The sequence below is a fragment of the Chiloscyllium plagiosum genome, chromosome 1 (assembly GCF_004010195.1).
Source record: "Chiloscyllium plagiosum isolate BGI_BamShark_2017 chromosome 1, ASM401019v2, whole genome shotgun sequence".
Taxonomy (NCBI): Eukaryota; Metazoa; Chordata; class Chondrichthyes; order Orectolobiformes; family Hemiscylliidae; genus Chiloscyllium; species Chiloscyllium plagiosum.
Genome location: NC_057710.1, coordinates 155,202,990 through 155,220,041, shown reverse-complemented (window position 1 = coordinate 155,220,041; position 17,052 = coordinate 155,202,990). Strand labels below are relative to the sequence as shown.

The window sequence follows — 17,052 nt, the reverse complement described above, 5'->3', positions numbered from 1 at the left end:
CGGGAGAGGAATCCCGCACGAATACGGGTTTTGTTACATTTGATGTTAACACATTCCGAGCATGTATCTCACTACTCAATTTCTATGTTATTTGTTGTTTTTTTTGGGGTTTTTTTCTCACTCTCTTATTTGAATAATGTAAGAGACTTAAATATACACTCTGGTTAGTTGTAGGTTAGATTAGTAGTTAGCTGAGTTTTGTTTTTTTTTCTTTCTCAGTATTTTTTCTTTTGTTAAATGTTGGCTATTGTATATTTAAGATTTAATTGTATATCAATGTTTGTACTTGAGAGTTTTGTTTATTTTTGGAAACTTGTAAAAATGTTAAATTTCTAATAAAAATATCTATAAAAAAATTAACTATTTTAACCTACTTTAAATATGTTTTATTGATTTCATCTTCACTCACTCTCTAAAAATATTTTAAAATGGAGATTCGGAAAGCACTTTCAGCATTTTGGGGATGTAAAAGTGTACTATAAATGTATCTAAAATTAGTCCTCACTTTGAGCTGCTGCTGTGCTCCTGAAAAGGGTTATTTTAAATTAAACAACTTTAAGTGTACCATGTTTTTCTCTTTAAATCCAATATAAAAGCTGTGGTTAAGTACAATAGGATGTTTCTCAGCATTAAAACATTGCACCCTGTTAAGTTGAAATACTTTACATTGCTAAATTCCAATACTGAAAAATAAAGTAACTTCCAAAGTAAGATAAATCTAAAAATATAAAATAGATGGTAATTTACTACTAGCTTATCTCTCTTTGCTTCTGTTGCATGTCACCTATTCTGTTCGATGAACCTTTCACTCCGTCTCCTTCCTTTTGCTGTGATCATTCTCTTACTAAACTGTCCACTCTCCACCTCCCTTTCCTGATCCTCATCCCCCTTTCCTGATCCCCATGCCCCTTTCCCAAATCATCTCTACGGTCCTGTGTTCTGGAATAGCAGCTTTAATCTGCAGGAGGTAAACAGCGGATGGGACAGTTAGCAGTGAGAGTGAAGGTCAAAGAGGGGGAAGGGTCCACTCTAAAATGACACTAATTGGCTCATGTGGCCCTCTGTCAAACTCAGCTAGAATTACTTTAAAACAATGTTAATGCTCCGTTAACTAATCAAAGTTCTGCCCGAACAATATAAAACAGGAATTACTGTAATCAATTCTACTTACAGCTTTTTAATCATAATTAGTTCTGAACGCATTTCCACTTGTAATTTGTAAAAACCTCTCTTAACCTCTCCCAGCCTCTTTGATTAGATTAGATTACATACAGTGTGGAAACAGGCCCCTCGGCCCAACAAGTTCACAATGACCCTCCGAAGAGTAACCCACCCAGACCCATTTCCCTCTGTCTAATGCATCTAACACTACGGGCAATTTAGCATGGCCAATTCACCTGACCTGCACATTTTTGGACTGTGGGAGGAAACCCACGCAGATACTGGAAGAATGTACAAACTCCACACAGTCAGTTGCCTGAGGTGGGAATTGAACCCAGGTCTCTGGTGCTGTGAGACAGCAGTGCTAACCACTGTGCCTCCCATAATGAATATGTTACATAGATAATGGCAGCCATTTCAACAGAAGCCAACGTCGTTGATAGGTGGCTGCTCCGTCTGATTCTGAACCTCTTTCACCATGCTTTCTTCAAGAAACAGTCATCCACACGTTGGGCTGAATTTTTTAGAAATTGGCTGAGTGGGAATTTTGGTGAGTTTCATGGAACGTTTGCAGGAGCTTCCTCACACGCTTGCCTCATTACCAATGCACCACAACTCTATGGCTCTGAACTCTTTCTGTCTTCTCTCTCCACCAAAGGCAGACGTACTCACCACTGCCAGAACCACCTGGCATTCCTGGCACTGGCGCCATTTAAAGCCCAGCTGTACATCTGGTTGAACTAGTGCTAGCCAAGGGGCTACCCTTCACTGTGCACACAATGTGAGTGCAATCAGACGTGCTGATTCTGCGTGACATGGCTGAAACTTCATTGCACCTGCAATCACAGTCACGTTTTGCTAATGAGAAACCAACCTATACGGGTTACCCACCCTTGGCCTTGTCCCATATGAGAACCCTGTCTTGGGATTGCTCTTCTGTTCACAATACCTAGTACAGCCTGCAGCTGAGTCATGTCTTCCATCACTGGTTAAGCCACTTTTGGAATATTACGTGCAATTCTGGTCTCCCTGCTACAGGAAGGATGTTGTGAAACTTGAAAGGGTTCAGAAATTATTTACAAGGATGTTCCCAGGGTTGAGGGTTTCAGCTATAGGGAAAAGCTGAATAGGGTGAGGCTGAGGGGTGACCTTATAGAGGTTTACAAAATCATGAGGGGCATGGATAGGGTAAATAGACAAAGTCTTTTCTCTGGGGTGGGGGAGTCCAAAACTAGAGGGCATATGTTTAGGGTGAGAGGGGAAAGATATAAAAGAGATCTAAAGGGCAACTTTTCATGCAGAGGGTGGTATGTGTATGGAATGAGCTGCCAGAGGAAGTGGTGGAGGCTGGTACAATTACAACACTTAAAAGGCATCTGGATGGGTATATGAATAGGAAGGGTTTGGAGGGATATGGGCCGGGTGCTGGCAGGTGGGACTAGATTGCGTTATGATATCTGGTTGGCATGGACAGATTGGGCCGAAGGGTCTGTTTCCATGCTGTACATCGCTATGACTTTATCAGACCATCAATGCTGCGCTGGCTGTGATCATCAACGATCACCCTCTTCAGCCCCAACCCATGTCCTCCAATGCACTATCATCTCCCTCCACCTCATTTGTGTGTTACCCCATTCCCAACCCCAACCCCCTCTGTATCCTTGCATTATGCCTGCAATTCTCGAAAATGACCCTGACTGCCTGCTTCAAACAACCAAAGCCCTTGGACTGACAGCAGATACTGCCCTTGACGTACAGTGTTGGGATCCCCTCACTGAAGGTTGTCTCCCTTGACCTGACTGAGAGCTACACCCCACAGATGTTGAGGCATGGACAAAATCAGACAAAAGCTCCCTTCTAGCAGCCACATTGGCTTCTATTGAAATTATGGCATTGTCTATGTAGTGTGTTTGCTATGTATACTGCTGACACATGGTGCAGCTATGAGATTGATGCAACATAGTTTCATACAGCAACAGGTCCACCCCATTGACTGCTGACCACAATGAAAGGTGCCTGGCTTTGCGCCTCCACTAAACAGCAAGGCAAGGCAGAAACTGTAAGCCAATAAGCTCTGGCTGATGCAACATAAAGCAAAGGGCCAGGCAAGGCAGGAACACTGAGAAGGCACAGAGTGAGTGAATGCTAAGCGAACCCGTGAAGAGCCCTGAGATACAGTCTCTTCCAATTCATGAGATGGGAGTCTGTCCCTGTGTACAAAGTGCCCTGGCAACAGCATTTCAATGGGAGAAGCTGGCATGTTCTGAAGTGCAGCATTTGAATGCAGGACTGGACTGTAATCGGAATTGGAGATGGTACCAAGAAAATATAATGAAGCTGGTACATAACATGATCTGTGTGGTGCTGGAAAAACACAGCAGGTCGGCAGCATCCAATGAACCAGAGAATCAACGTTTCGGGCCTAAGCCCTTCATCAGAGCTTATGCCCAAAACGTCGACTCTCCTGCTCCTCGGATGCTGCCTGACCTGCTGTGCTTTTCCAGCAACACACTCTCGACTCTGAGTTCCAGCATCTGCAGTCCTCACTGTCTCCGACAGAACATGATCTCTATGGCCTGATCGATAGCCCAGTACCTGATGCATCACAATGCAAATCCTTCTGGCCTATGCTACAAACACAAGGTTTTTATCAGAAAGGAAACAATAGAATGGCCCAGAACAGGTTAGGAATCTCCATGTGGCATCACCTTCCTGGGACTGCTAGTTAAATATAGATAAAATTAAAGATATAGATGCAGGTATCATCAAATGATAATTGAATCACCTAGTCCAGTCGAGCACTTTTGTATTGAGGCTTTAGGAATTATACTGCCAGAGCTTTATTAAGAAAGTGGTGTGGTTAGGACTAAAAGAGTGTAAAAGTATTTAATCAGAGTTATAAAAATTCTGTTAATAGCACGGCTAGTCTGTCAGCATTTGAGGACAAAGATATAAGCTTCTTTTTTGATAAATGACATTTTTCCAAAATGTTCATCTGAGACACTGGGCGGTTTGATGAATAGAGTCATAGAGATGTACAGCACGGAAACAGACCCTTCGGTCCAACCCGTCCATGCTGTACAGCATGGAAACAGACCCTTCGGTGCAACCCGTCCATGCCGACCAGATATCATAGAGATGTACAGCACGGAAACAGACCCGTCAGCCCAACCTGTCCATGCCGACCAGATATCCTAACCCAATCTAGTCCCACCAGCCAACACCCGGCCCATATCCCTCCAAACCCTTCCTATTCATATACCCATCCAAATGCTTCTTAAATGTTGCAATTGTACCAGCCACCACAATGTCCTCTGGCAGCTCATTCCATACACGTACCACCCTCTGTGTGAAAAAAGTTGCCCCTTAGGTCCCTTTCATATCTTATCCCCTCTCACCCTAAACCTATGTCCTCTAGTTCTGGAATCCCCGATCCCAGGGAAAAGACTTTGCCTATTTATCCTATCCATGCCCCTCATAATTTTATAAACCTCTATAAGGTCATCCCTCAGCCTCTGACACTCCAGGGAAAACAGCCGCAGCCTGTTCAGCCTCTCCCTGTAGCTCAAATCCTCCAACCCTGGCAACATCCTTGTAAATCTTTTCTGAACCCTTTCAAGTTTCACAACGTCTTTCCAATTGGAAGGAGACCAGAATTGCATGCAATATTCCAACAGTGGCCTAACCAATGTCCTGTACAGCCGCAACATGATCTCCCAACTCCTGTACTCAACACTCTGACTGGTAACGGAAACGCCGCCTTCACTATCCTATCTACCTGTGACTCCACTTTCATGGAGCTATGAACCTGCACTCCAAGGTCTCCTTGTTCAGCAACACTCTCCAGGGCCTTACCATTAAGTGCATAAGTCCTGCTAAGATTTGCTTTCCCAAAATGCAGCACCTCGCATTTACCTGAATTAAACTCCATCTGCCACTTCTCAGCCCATTGGCTTATCTGATCAAGATAGTTTCAAGATTTTCAATTTTCATTTCATAATGTTGCAATTATTTTAGACAGAGCTCCACATTTCAATGGGAGAGGGCGATTTTTTGAAATATAAATTGACCATTCAAATAGCAATCACTTTTAAACATCCTTCATTTCATTTTTGGCAAATCCTTTGCTGAAATTTAAATTTTCATTCAAGTACACTCAAGAGTAATCAAGAAAACACAACACCATTTGCAACCTCAGGACTTTCCAAAGTGCTTTCTAGACACTGATGAACACAGGAGTGTAGTCGCTGTTGTTCCCTGGGATAGACAGTATCCAGTTTGTGCAAAACATGGACCAAGTAACAGCATTATAAAGACGACTGATTAAGTGGTTTTAGAAGTAAAGCAAGTACAGCAGATGATCTCATCTGACCTCACCAAAGTTCTGAGGCTGCAGATGGAATGGTGCCAATTTCAATCTCAGATGATGGTTGGGGGGATAAATATTGACCTGTGCTTCTTTGAGGTTGTGCCTTGGAACTTGCTATGCCCACCCAGTTGGAATTTTGCTTAAATATCTCAGTTTCAATCATGCAGATCTGTCCAGGATAGTGCAGAGAAGTGCCAGCATAGATAATACACTGTAATCCTTTTATTCGGATTTTAGTCCATAACCTTCTAAAAGAGGCAAGATCACTACCATTGAGCTGTATGTGGCAATCAATACATTTTGGAAATAACCCACATGCTACAGTAAATTAGAAAACACAAAGTAAATCCAAATTCTGATTTTACCTCTTGGTTGTTGCTTTTAAATGGGGACCTTGAAGTCTTGTTTGTTGTGCCAAATTTAGATTTGACTTCATCCTGCTGTCCAAACAGCTCCTCAATAGTACTGGTGTCAATCCTGTAGGCGTGCCCTCTGGCACTGATAGTCCAGATGTTAGTTTTGCCTCGGATGTGCTCCTCAGGGATGGTTTTCCAGAAGAAACTGCGAATCCGTTTTTTCTGGCCATGGTGGGAACCTGGAGGAGGAGGGGGTGGAGGAGGAGGTGGAAGTCCTGGCGGTGGTGGTGGTGGTGGTGGAGGTGGTGGTGGAGGTGGTGGAGGTGGTGGTCCTGCAGGTGGAGGAGATGGTGATGGTGGTCCAGGTGATAAATCAGTGACTGATGGAGAATTTGCATTCTCTTTGTCATTTACAAATGACAGGCAACTCATCACTTGCATTGTAATTCCAAGAAAGGATAGGTAACTTGGCTTTATTCCCCCCCCCCCCTTTGTAAGGTCTTTAAATGGGTTGGGCTAAATTATAACCATTGTTTCAACATCTGCTGATAGACTCCACTCAGTCACAGGATTTTCTTGGTATGACCCACTGAAGAGTGAAATGTCCCAGAAGACTCATATTTCATCATGGCTGGTTTAGTTCAGTGCCAGAGTCTGTTTGTAGATTGAAATTAAAAACAAAAACAGATAATAAATTAAATGAACTAATCAGTCAGACACATGTTTCTCATGTAAAAAGTGAACCCATTAACCCCTCATAATTCCCACTAAAGAGATGCACTTTGCTTCCCAACTGTTTATGGCTTCATGTTTTGTTGAAATTTAAATATACAAGATAATTCATACATTTCTAACAGATCTTTCCTGAATGAGAAAACACCACCCCAAAATGACCAAAATCGAAATTGTGGCCACAAATTATGAGAACTTTATTCCTAATACTTCTGTTGTTATGCTCAGGGAGATGGTGACTAAGGGCTAAAGGCACCCACCTTGATGCCTCATGGCTTTTCTTTTCACAGGGACCTGTAACAGAGAATACAAATCAGTCATTCACTTTCGAGTCACTCTAACTGAATACAATTCTGTGCATGCAACTACTCTACACCCAAAAGCAGACTTGGTTAAATGTACACAGCAGCAGGAACCAGCAAATTCACCCATTCACTGACAAGGGACACAAATACCAACTGCAATACTCTTCCCCTCATCCCAACTCATGCTGAAAGCATCAATCAGGAACCACATTTGGTACTTTCTGTTATGTCCACTTAGTATTTCCCCATCTGGTATTACTGTGCTGTAAGCCATTACAGAGGATTTGTTTTGCTTGATACATTTTCTTTGCAATCCATGAGAGTATTTCTTTGTTTAATACTGGCTCAAACGTAGAACATTGTGAAAATTAAAACTAAAATTTCTGGAAATACTCAGTAGGTTATGGCACCATGTATGGAGAGAGAAAGAGACCTAATATTTCAAATTAATGACCTTTTATCAGAAATGTTTTGAGCAAAACAAATTGGATAATGGGAAACAAAAAGTCCATAATTGGGTCAAAAATGGGAAGAATTAATGACAAGTTTACATGGATACTAGGAATGGGGGTGTGACAAGGAAAGGAACAAAGAAACAAAACTGGAATATGGTCCCTAGCTATCCCTGCCTTTATCTAAGGTATGTGGAAGATTCCTTGTTGAGGTGCTGGGATCTGGATAGAAATGTCAGGGTGAGAGGAAGGAGGAGGATTAAAATGACAAGTCAGAGAAATATTGAGGTCATGTTGGCAAACTAAATGGAGGTATTCAGCAAAACTGTTTGTATTCCTAAGGTGAAGGAGAATACATTGTTGACAGTGAAAATAATATTATAAATTGAAAGAAGTGGAGTGCAGCTTCATTTGGAAGCTGTGCTTTTGGCTTTGAATAGTAGAAAGAGTAGTGTTAAAAGAATAGGTGTTACATCTTCTGCATTTTCAGGGAATGGTGCCATAGGAAGGGGGATGGGATGTTGGAGATGAACTGTGATATCAGAGGCATGATCCCATTGGAATGCCAAAAGGAAAGGTGAAGATGTGAATGGTGATGGCAGCACACTGGGAACAGTGGAAATGAATTGTTGATGAGCTGTACGTGGAGGCTTATGGAGTGGCAGGTGAGGACAAAGAGAAACCGAGAGGGAGGGCTGTCAAATCTCCAGGTTACCAACCACTGCTGTCTTATGGTTGAGGTCATTCATTGCTGCCAATCCTCCTTTCTATACTGAGTCTAGAGGTCTGTATTTATTATTTGTGGCAGAGGATAAACCATCACACCATCTTAACAAAAACAGGTACATGTACTCGTCTTACATACAAGATGTGATATATTGCATAATTGTTATAGGTACATTTAATATGATTAGACATAATTAGAACATCTGTCTCCATCAGTTAGCAAAATTAACTGTTTCTCTAGCCAAAGGCTGTGAGACATTATCAGATTGGGTGGAGCTAATGCTACTTTAACATTTACTCTTTCAGAACCATAGCCTTTTACAACATCATCCCCAAGCTACTTTTCCCTTTTGTTAACAATTAGACATTGATGTATATCAATACTTTTATAGTTACACTGACGACCCCATCTCCTCCCTAAGGTTCTGTGTTCACAATTATAGGTGGTCGAGAGGTTACACTGTTCTTGCAAAACACATTCCCTTCTGACTTGGAAGTAAATCTTTGGCTTGTGTACTATCGATCTCAGAATCAATTCTGATTCTTTGTGAATCATTTCTGTATTGGAGAATCTAATTTCTCTGATTGTCCTTCACGGGTGGATATTGTTGCTGTTGAACCTGGAAGTGGTGACTCTCAGACAGCTTCTGGGCAATTAGTGATGGGCCATAAATACTGGCCTATCCAGTGACGTCCACATCTTCTGAATGCATTAAAAATGAAATTACTTGTTCAGACTTTATATTTAAGAGTGAAGCAATTCTATATCTTATGTACAGTCTTCTCCAACATCTTGTCTTCTGTTTAGCCCCTCGCTGACATTAAATTGTTATGGAAATATTATTTCTCTTTCTAATATTTCTTAATGTTTTTATTGTCATTTACATAAATGATTTGGATGTGAGCATAAGAGGTACAGTTAGTAGGTTTGCAGATGACACCAAAATAGGAGGTGTAGTGGACAACGAAGAGGGTTACATCAGATTACAACAGGATCTGGACCAGATGGGCCAATGGGCTGAGAAGTGGCAGATGGAGTTTAATTCAGATAAGTGAGAGGTGCTGCATTTTGGGAAAGCAAATCTTAACAGGACTTATACACATAATGGTAAGGTCCAAAGGAGTGTTGCTCAACAAAGAGACCTTGGAGTGCAGGTTAATAGCTCCTTGAAAGTGGAGTCAAAGGTAAATAGGATAGTGAAGGAGGTGTTTGGTGTGCTTTCCTTTATTGGTCAGAGTATTGAGTATAGGAGTTGGAAGGTCATGTTGCGCCTGTACAGGACATTGGTTAGGCCACTGTCGGAATATTGTGTGCAATTCTGGTCTTCTTCCTATCGGAAAGCTGTTGTGAAACTTGAAAGGGTTCAGAAAAGATTTACAAGGATGTTGCTAGAGTTGGAGGATTTGAGTTACAGGGAGAGGCTGAACAGGCTGGGGCTGTTTTCCCTGGAGCATCAGCGGGTGCTGGCAGGTGGGACTAGATTGGGTTGGGATGTCTGGTCGGCATGGACAGGTTGGACCAAAGGGTCTGTTTCCATGCTGTACATCTCTATGACTCTATAGTAACTCTTATTTGATTAAAGCTGTTTGAAATATGTAGCATCTCAAAGCTGCTTGCAATCTGTTGTCTTCAAGGCTCTCTTTACTGAATCTAAGGACCTGTTGATTTATAAGTGTTAAGAGTATAGACTGCTATACAGTATTAATCAAGAGGAGGCACAAGTCTTACATAACAAATGTGTAATTTATTGTGTAAAATTAGTGGGTACAATTAACATTAAATAATTAGTTGTAAGAGCCACATTTGTTTCCACAAGGACCTCCAGCAAGGCTAATTGTTTTTCTACCGAAAGACTGTGTGAAATCATTGGGTTGGGTGGAACTAGTGGAACTTTAGCAGTAATTCTTTGGGAAGATGTGAGAGCAGAACCGTGTGAAATGCGATGGATGTGTCCAAGACCCTTACAATCATGATGAGAGGGTAACCTTGGGTGCGAAACTAAAGAAGACTCCTCAAAAATGCTGGTGTGAATGCCTGCATCATTGGAAAGTATGTGGTGATGAGAATATTTGGAGAATGGAATGGTGCTCCTTGCAGGGTGCAGGATGTACAGAGGTTTACTCTAAGTATTTAATGGAGTCAAGGCTCATAATGGATATAAACTAACAGAAAATTAACAGTTAAAATCAGAAATGGAGAAAAAGAAATCAGAAAGAGAAGTGAAGGGAGGGAAGGAAAGGTTTGGAGAAGAACAATGTGAAAGACCAGAGAAGACCAGAAATCCGAAGCAAAGATGAAGTTATTCAATACAAAGATGAGAGCAGGACATGAGACTGAAGCCGTCCTCAATGTACTACAAAAGAGAACTGAAGAAGAGTTTGTTGTAGGACTACACCAAGGAATGTTCACAACACCCCTTTACAGAGAGGCATTGCTAAGACCACACGATTCCCCACTTTTATTTGGGGAGTCTGTGATTAACTAATCACATAGTGATACATTTTTATAACATCTTATTCAAAGGTGAAAACATTTCCTGATAAGGTAACATTGTTCTTCAACATAACTTAATTTCAAAACTGCCTGTAATCAGATCTCTGGTATTCTGCTGATAAATAAATCTTTTTAAGAGGTCACATGCAAATTGATCAGTTCCTTTCACCATGAAAACAATTCTCTTCATGATAAGCAAGAAAACTACATGTTCCCACATGATTTAATCAACTCACAGTAAGAGAAAATGTGTTTACATACACTGATTGAGTTAACAGAAAAAGCACCCATGTGGTTATTACATTACTGAAACAGTACGTTTTTGTTCAGTGACATCTGCAGTATATTTTTGAAAGCATTTTCAGTCACAAAAAAAGTTTTTTTTATAATCATAACCTATTAAATCACGCCAAGATGGCTTTAATTCAGTTCATTAGAAAATGATGATGGAAAGGCTATTCAGGCCATTTGATTAATCTATTTAGAGAATTTGTAATGAGCATGTCTACATAAATCAGAAGTAGAGGACCCAGCATCGAATCCTTTGCGTATCATCCAAGGACCACTTGCCCCACCCGTACAATTCCCTTAAGACATACTCTTTAGTTAATGGCTGAGAAAGTTCATTCACAGGATTTATCATGAATCCTCATGGTTTTCAGTTTGATATCATAGCCTTATTCATGGAACTCTTCCAAACAGTATCTGAAAGTGGAATTTCACCATGTCACAGGACTTCACACTGTCCACTTGGATTGTCACTTGTTTCAGTGAATCAAGGAGGCTGCCATCAGAATCTTCACTAACTGCGATTTGCTAGAATAAAGCATGGTCCTCAAGCATAGTCCAAATAATTAATTTCATTATTTTACATAGAACAGAACTGGCAAATAATTCTGTAATCTTTTCTCTCTGATTTGTGAGCCTCGAGCAGCAGTTCTCTTGTTCTCAATACTCTAATATCTCATTGGTATGCAACAGCGCTCACACAGTGATCATTATGAGTGCTTCACATATTTCCATAGGTATAGATTTGTAATATATAGATGATTGGTCAGACTGCACTTTAAGTAGTCTGCCCAGCTTTGGTTCCCCCTAAAAACTGGATGATTTAGTTGCTTTGGCAAAGGCCCAGAGAAAAGATTGGAAATGTGGGCTTGTTTTCATTTAAGTGAATGATTTGATTGAAGGTTGTAGGGTCCTGAATAGTCTTGACCAAGTCGACACAGCGATGTTTCATACTCTGGGTGTCTCAAGAGTTTTATAATTAGAGATCATCCTTTTAGGAATGAGAGGAGGGCAGGTTATTTCTCTCAGTGTTGTGTGACTTTAGAACACTGCTTCAGAGGATGGTGGAGGCAGGGTCATCAAATATTTTTAAGACAAAGTTCGATAGATTCTTGTTATGCAAGGGGTGAAAGGTGGTCAGGAGTAGATGGGGATGTGGAATTTGGAACACAAGCAGATCAATTGTCAACGTCCTGGTGGAGCAGGTCTGAGGTACTGAATGGCCTACTTGTGTTCCCAGTTCATACGTCTATATGTGGGAGGCCTAAAATAAGGATTCCTAGCTTTAAAACCTCATTGGCAAAGTTACTTTCGAGCAGTATGGAAATGACGACCATCTGACCGAGGTTTACATGATGATTGAAGGGGCTGGATAGGATGTCTCCTGACCCATGGAATATGCAGTTGGCAACTGTGTGGTGGGTGAGGATTCTCTGAAAATTTCAAAAAGGAAGCTAAAAGAATGCTTCAAAGATCGTTATAGCAACACTTGCCCATGTGATCTCCAAACTGATTTTGATCGACTAGAGAATGCAGGTAGACAGTTAAAAATCACACAACACCAGGTTATAATCCAACAGGTTTATTTGGAAGCACTAGCTTTTGGAGCACTGCTCCTTCATCCGGTGGTTGTGTAGTATAAGATTGTAGACAATGTAACTTTAAAAATGTTCTGTGATTTACATATGAAAGAACTGAAACCAACATGCCCATTCTAAAAGGTGAGAGACTTAACAAACAATCCAGGTCTTTTTCAATGTATAATTCCAGTTACATTACACTGTAAACTTTTGCTATAAATTCTGTGTCTTATGATCTTATTCTCCACAACCACCTGATGAACGAGCAGCACTCAAAAAGCTAGTGCTTCCAAATAAACCTGTTGGACTATAACCTGGTGTTGTGTGATTTTTAACTTTGTCCACCCCAGTCCAACACCGGCTCCTCCAAATCAGGTAGACAGGAACCTTTCAGAGTCGTCTCTTCCACTTTCTCCTCTTCCATATTAACCCAAGAATTAACAGCGTTTCGTCATAATGTTCCAGCCACATCATGACTCAGGGGTAAGGCAGGTTTCACAGACCAGCACCTAATATTTCCGGACAATCAATATGTGCACTCTTCTCTAGTTTCCTTTCCAGAAATCTGGCATAAATTCCAATTATTCTGTAGAATTATGTTTGAACTTGTCTAGGGATTTCGATCTTATGACAAAGTCGTTCATTTTGACAGGGTTATCATTTCCTACAGCCAAGTTACTCATATTCCTTCTTTTATGAATGCACCTAGAATATTCAATACATTTTGTTTATTCTCCATGTTTCAGAGTTTTCAATTCTTTTCTGACTGCTCCATTGCTGTTTCAGTATTGAAATAAATTTTTAATTTTGCTACTTATCTCAACTGTTATGTTTTTCCATCCATCCCCCGGTGTCTCCTTGCCTTCTTCATCATGATCTTACTCTTTTGAACTTGCTGTGCTAACAATGGGGGAACCTGCCACATTTGCTGTCAGAGCACCAGTCACAGATTACTGCATAGATTGGGAAGTTCAAATGGCCCATTGTGGACTGTTTGTGAGGCTTCGCTATTCTGCTCACTGGACGCAAGATTAAAAAATGATTTAAAATAGCACTGGCAAGTTTTGTGGCAAGCTATCCATTGACAACGATATTTTCAAGCTGGAATTAAAAAAAGATGCTGGAAATCATAAACAAAAACAAAAACTGCTGGAGAAACTCAACAAGTTGCTGAACAAAGATACCTTGGAGTGCAGGTTCATGGCTCCTTGAAAGTAGAGACTCAGGTAGATAGGATAGTGAAGAAGGCGTTTGACATACTTTCCTTTATTGGTCAGAGTATTGAGTGCAGGAGTTGGGAGGTCATTGTTGGAATATTACATGCAATTCTGGTCTCCAGGGATGTGGGCCAAGTGCTGGCAAATGGGACTAGATTGAGTTGGAATATCTGGTCAGCACGGACAAGTTGGACTGAAGGATCTGTTTCTGTCCTGTACATCTCAATGACTCTATGAGTCTAAATCTGGCAGCATCGGTGGAAAGAGGGTAGAACTTCTTTTAATTCCCTCACAGGATGTAGGCATCACTGGCTATGCCAGCATTTACTGCCCATCCCTAATTGCCCAGAGGGCATTTAAGAGTCAACCACATTGCTGTGGGTCTGGAGTCACATGTAGGCCAGGCCATGCAAAGATGACAGATTTTCTTCCCCAAAAGACATGAGTGACCTGGATGCATTTCTCCTGACAGTCGAGAATGGTTTTGTGGTCACCATTAGACCCTTGATTCCAGATTCTTCATTGAATTAATTGTACTATTTGCCATGGTGGGATTCAAGCGTGAGTGCTCAGAACATTAGCTGGGTTAGTAGTCTAGAAATAATACACTAAGGCATTACCACCCTTTTATATTTCAAGTCCAGTGGCAAATATTTGTTAAATTTATTAGACTCGGTCTTTTAATATGATGTCTTCATATTAATCTATTTGGATGAATACTTTAGCACCTTGCTCAGAAGTCTTCAGCATCACAGATACCAGTCTTCAGACAAATTTGATACATTCAAATATCAAGAAACGGTTGGAGACACTGGATACTGGAAAGGCTACGGGCCCTGACAATATTCCGGCAATAGTACTAAAGACATGTGCATCAGAACCTGCTGCTCCCCTGGCCAAGGCAGCTATAACAGTGGCATCTACTTGGCAATGTGGAGAATGGCACACAAAAAGGACAAATCCAACCCAGTCAATTACCATCCCATCAGTCTACTCTCAATGGTCATCAGTAACATGATGGAAGGGGTCATTAACAGAGCTATCAAGCAGCACCTGTTCAGCAATAACCTGTTCAGTGACGCCCAGTTTGGGTTCTGCCAGGGTCACTCAGCTCCTGACCTCGTTGCAGCCTTGGGTCAAACATGGACAAAGCTGAATTCCAGAGGGGAGGGGAGAGGGGCAGCCCTTGATATCAAGGCCACATTTGACAAGAGAGTGGCATCAAGGAGCCCTGGCAAAACTGGAATCAATGAGAATTAGGGAAAACTCTATCTGTAGGGCTCATAACTGGCACATAGGAAGATAGTTGTGGTTGTTGGAGGGCAATCACCTCAGCTTCAACGCATCTCTGCATGAGTTCCTCACAGCCATGTCCCATGCTCAACCATTTTCAGCTACTCTATCAATGGCCTTCCCTCCATCGTAAGGTCAAAAGTGAGGATGGTCGCCAATGATTGCACAATGTTCAACAACTTTCACAACTCCTCAGATGCTGAAGTTGTCCATATCCAAATGCAGCAAGACCTGGACAATATACAGGCCTGGACTGACAAGTGACAAGTAGCATTTGCATCACACAAGTGCCAGACAAGGACTGTCTCCAACAAGAGACAGTCTAACCATCATCCCTTGACATTGGCATTATCATCTTTGAATTCCTCACTATCAATATCCTGGGAGTTACCATTGTCCAGAAATTGAACTGAACTAGGCACATAAACATAGTGGCTATAAGCGCATGTCAGGAGGTTTGGAATACTGCAGTGCGTAACTCACTCTTTGACTCTCCAAAGCCTGTCCACCATCTACAAGGCAGGAGTGTGATGTACCTCCTACTTGCCTGGATGAGTGCTGCTCCAACAACACTCAGGCAGCTTGACACCACTTAGGCCAAAGCAGCATGCTTGATGAGCCCCACATCCACAAATATTGTGTCACTCCACCACTGATGCTCAGTAACAATATTGTATAGCATCAACAAGATGCACTGCAGACAGTCACCAAAGATCCTTAGACAATACCTTCCAAACCCATGAGCAATTTCATTGAGAAGGACCAGTGCAGCATATACAAGGTGACACCACCATGTGCAAGTTCGCCTGCAAGCCACTCACCATCCTGACTTGGACATATATTGCCACATCTTGGCTGTTGCTGGGTCGCAGTCCTGAAGTGCCCTCCCTAACAGTATTGTTGGTCTACCGGTAGCACATGGACTGCAGTGGTTTAAAAAGGCTACTCACCAACACCTTTTCAAGGGCAAATAGGGTCAGACAACACATGCTGGCCTAGTCAACGATGGCCACATTCCTCAAGCAAATAAAAAGTTGAAATTCAACAGATTTAGTGGCCCTGGCTTTTAGTTACTGCATAATATGATCAATCCTTTTCACCCACATTACACAAGCAGGCTATGGTATGCCACTGGCATTTAACTATGTTTCTGTGATATCCAGTGGTTAGACCAGTTAATCCCTTCTACCTTCACCAAATAAAGTTGTTTTCTCTTTATCTCATTGTTAATTTGCATGTTGTTCAATTTAGGGTAGTCTCTTGTGCTTAAGCTTATTGCTTTGAGAAACATTCTTTATCCTGCATGTTCAAACAATATTTCAACTTATTTCATTTTCTTTTGACTATAGTGATGCTCACCAATGTCCCACAGTTGATAAAATGTGGAGCTGGAAGAGAACAGCATCAGAAGAGCAGGAAAGTCAATGTTTGGGTCAGGACCTTTCATCAGGACCAGGGAGGGAGAAGGGAACTCAGAAATAAATAGAGAGAGGAGATGGAGCTGGGGAAAAGTAGGTAGGATGGTGATAGATGGATGCCGGCGGGGATTATCGTGATTGGTCAGTGTAAAGGCTGGAATGGATAGGTGAGACTGACAGGTCAGGTCAGGTCAAGGAGGTGGGGAGGAGAGGGAAGGCTGGACATGGGATGAGGTTGGGGGTGGAGGAAATTTTGAAGCTGGTGAACTGTGTGTTGAGGCCACTGGTCTGTAAGATCCTGAGGTGGAATATGAGGTATTGTTCCTCCAGCTTGTGTGTAGCCTCATTTTGACAGTGGAAGAGGCCCAGGAAGGATATTTTGTTAGGGGAGTGGGAGGGGAAGTTGAAATGGCTAGCAACCAGAATATGGCATTGATTGGAGCGTACAGAGCGCAGATGCTCCATGAACTGATCCCCTAGTCTGTGCTTGGTCTTTCCAATGTGGTGAGAGCAATGGGAGATGCACCTTTCCCTGCTACCGTACCTTAGAACCCTCTGTCTAAGGCCCCAAACAATCATTCTAAATCCAGCAGAGATTCACCTGTATTACTTCTAACCTGATCTATTGCAGGCCCAGGAAGATGGGCCTACATTTCCCCCA

At 41.8% G+C, this 17,052-nt stretch overlaps 1 protein-coding gene across 6 annotated transcripts in view; it reads right to left on the bottom strand.

The window, feature by feature from the left end:
* Positions 1 to 17,052, bottom strand: part of fhdc1 (FH2 domain containing 1) — a 121,980-nt gene that overhangs the window by 85,930 nt on the left and 18,998 nt on the right. For all 6 annotated transcript variants that reach the window (XM_043700016.1, XM_043700036.1, XM_043700029.1 and 3 more), the window contains exons 2-3: positions 6,879 to 6,912; positions 5,896 to 6,540 (exon numbers count right to left, since the gene is read on the bottom strand). In XM_043700016.1, coding sequence (XP_043555951.1) covers positions 5,896 to 6,327 — 432 coding nt within the window. In that variant the 5' untranslated portion in view covers positions 6,328 to 6,540; positions 6,879 to 6,912. The remainder of the gene's footprint in view (positions 1 to 5,895; positions 6,541 to 6,878; positions 6,913 to 17,052) is intronic.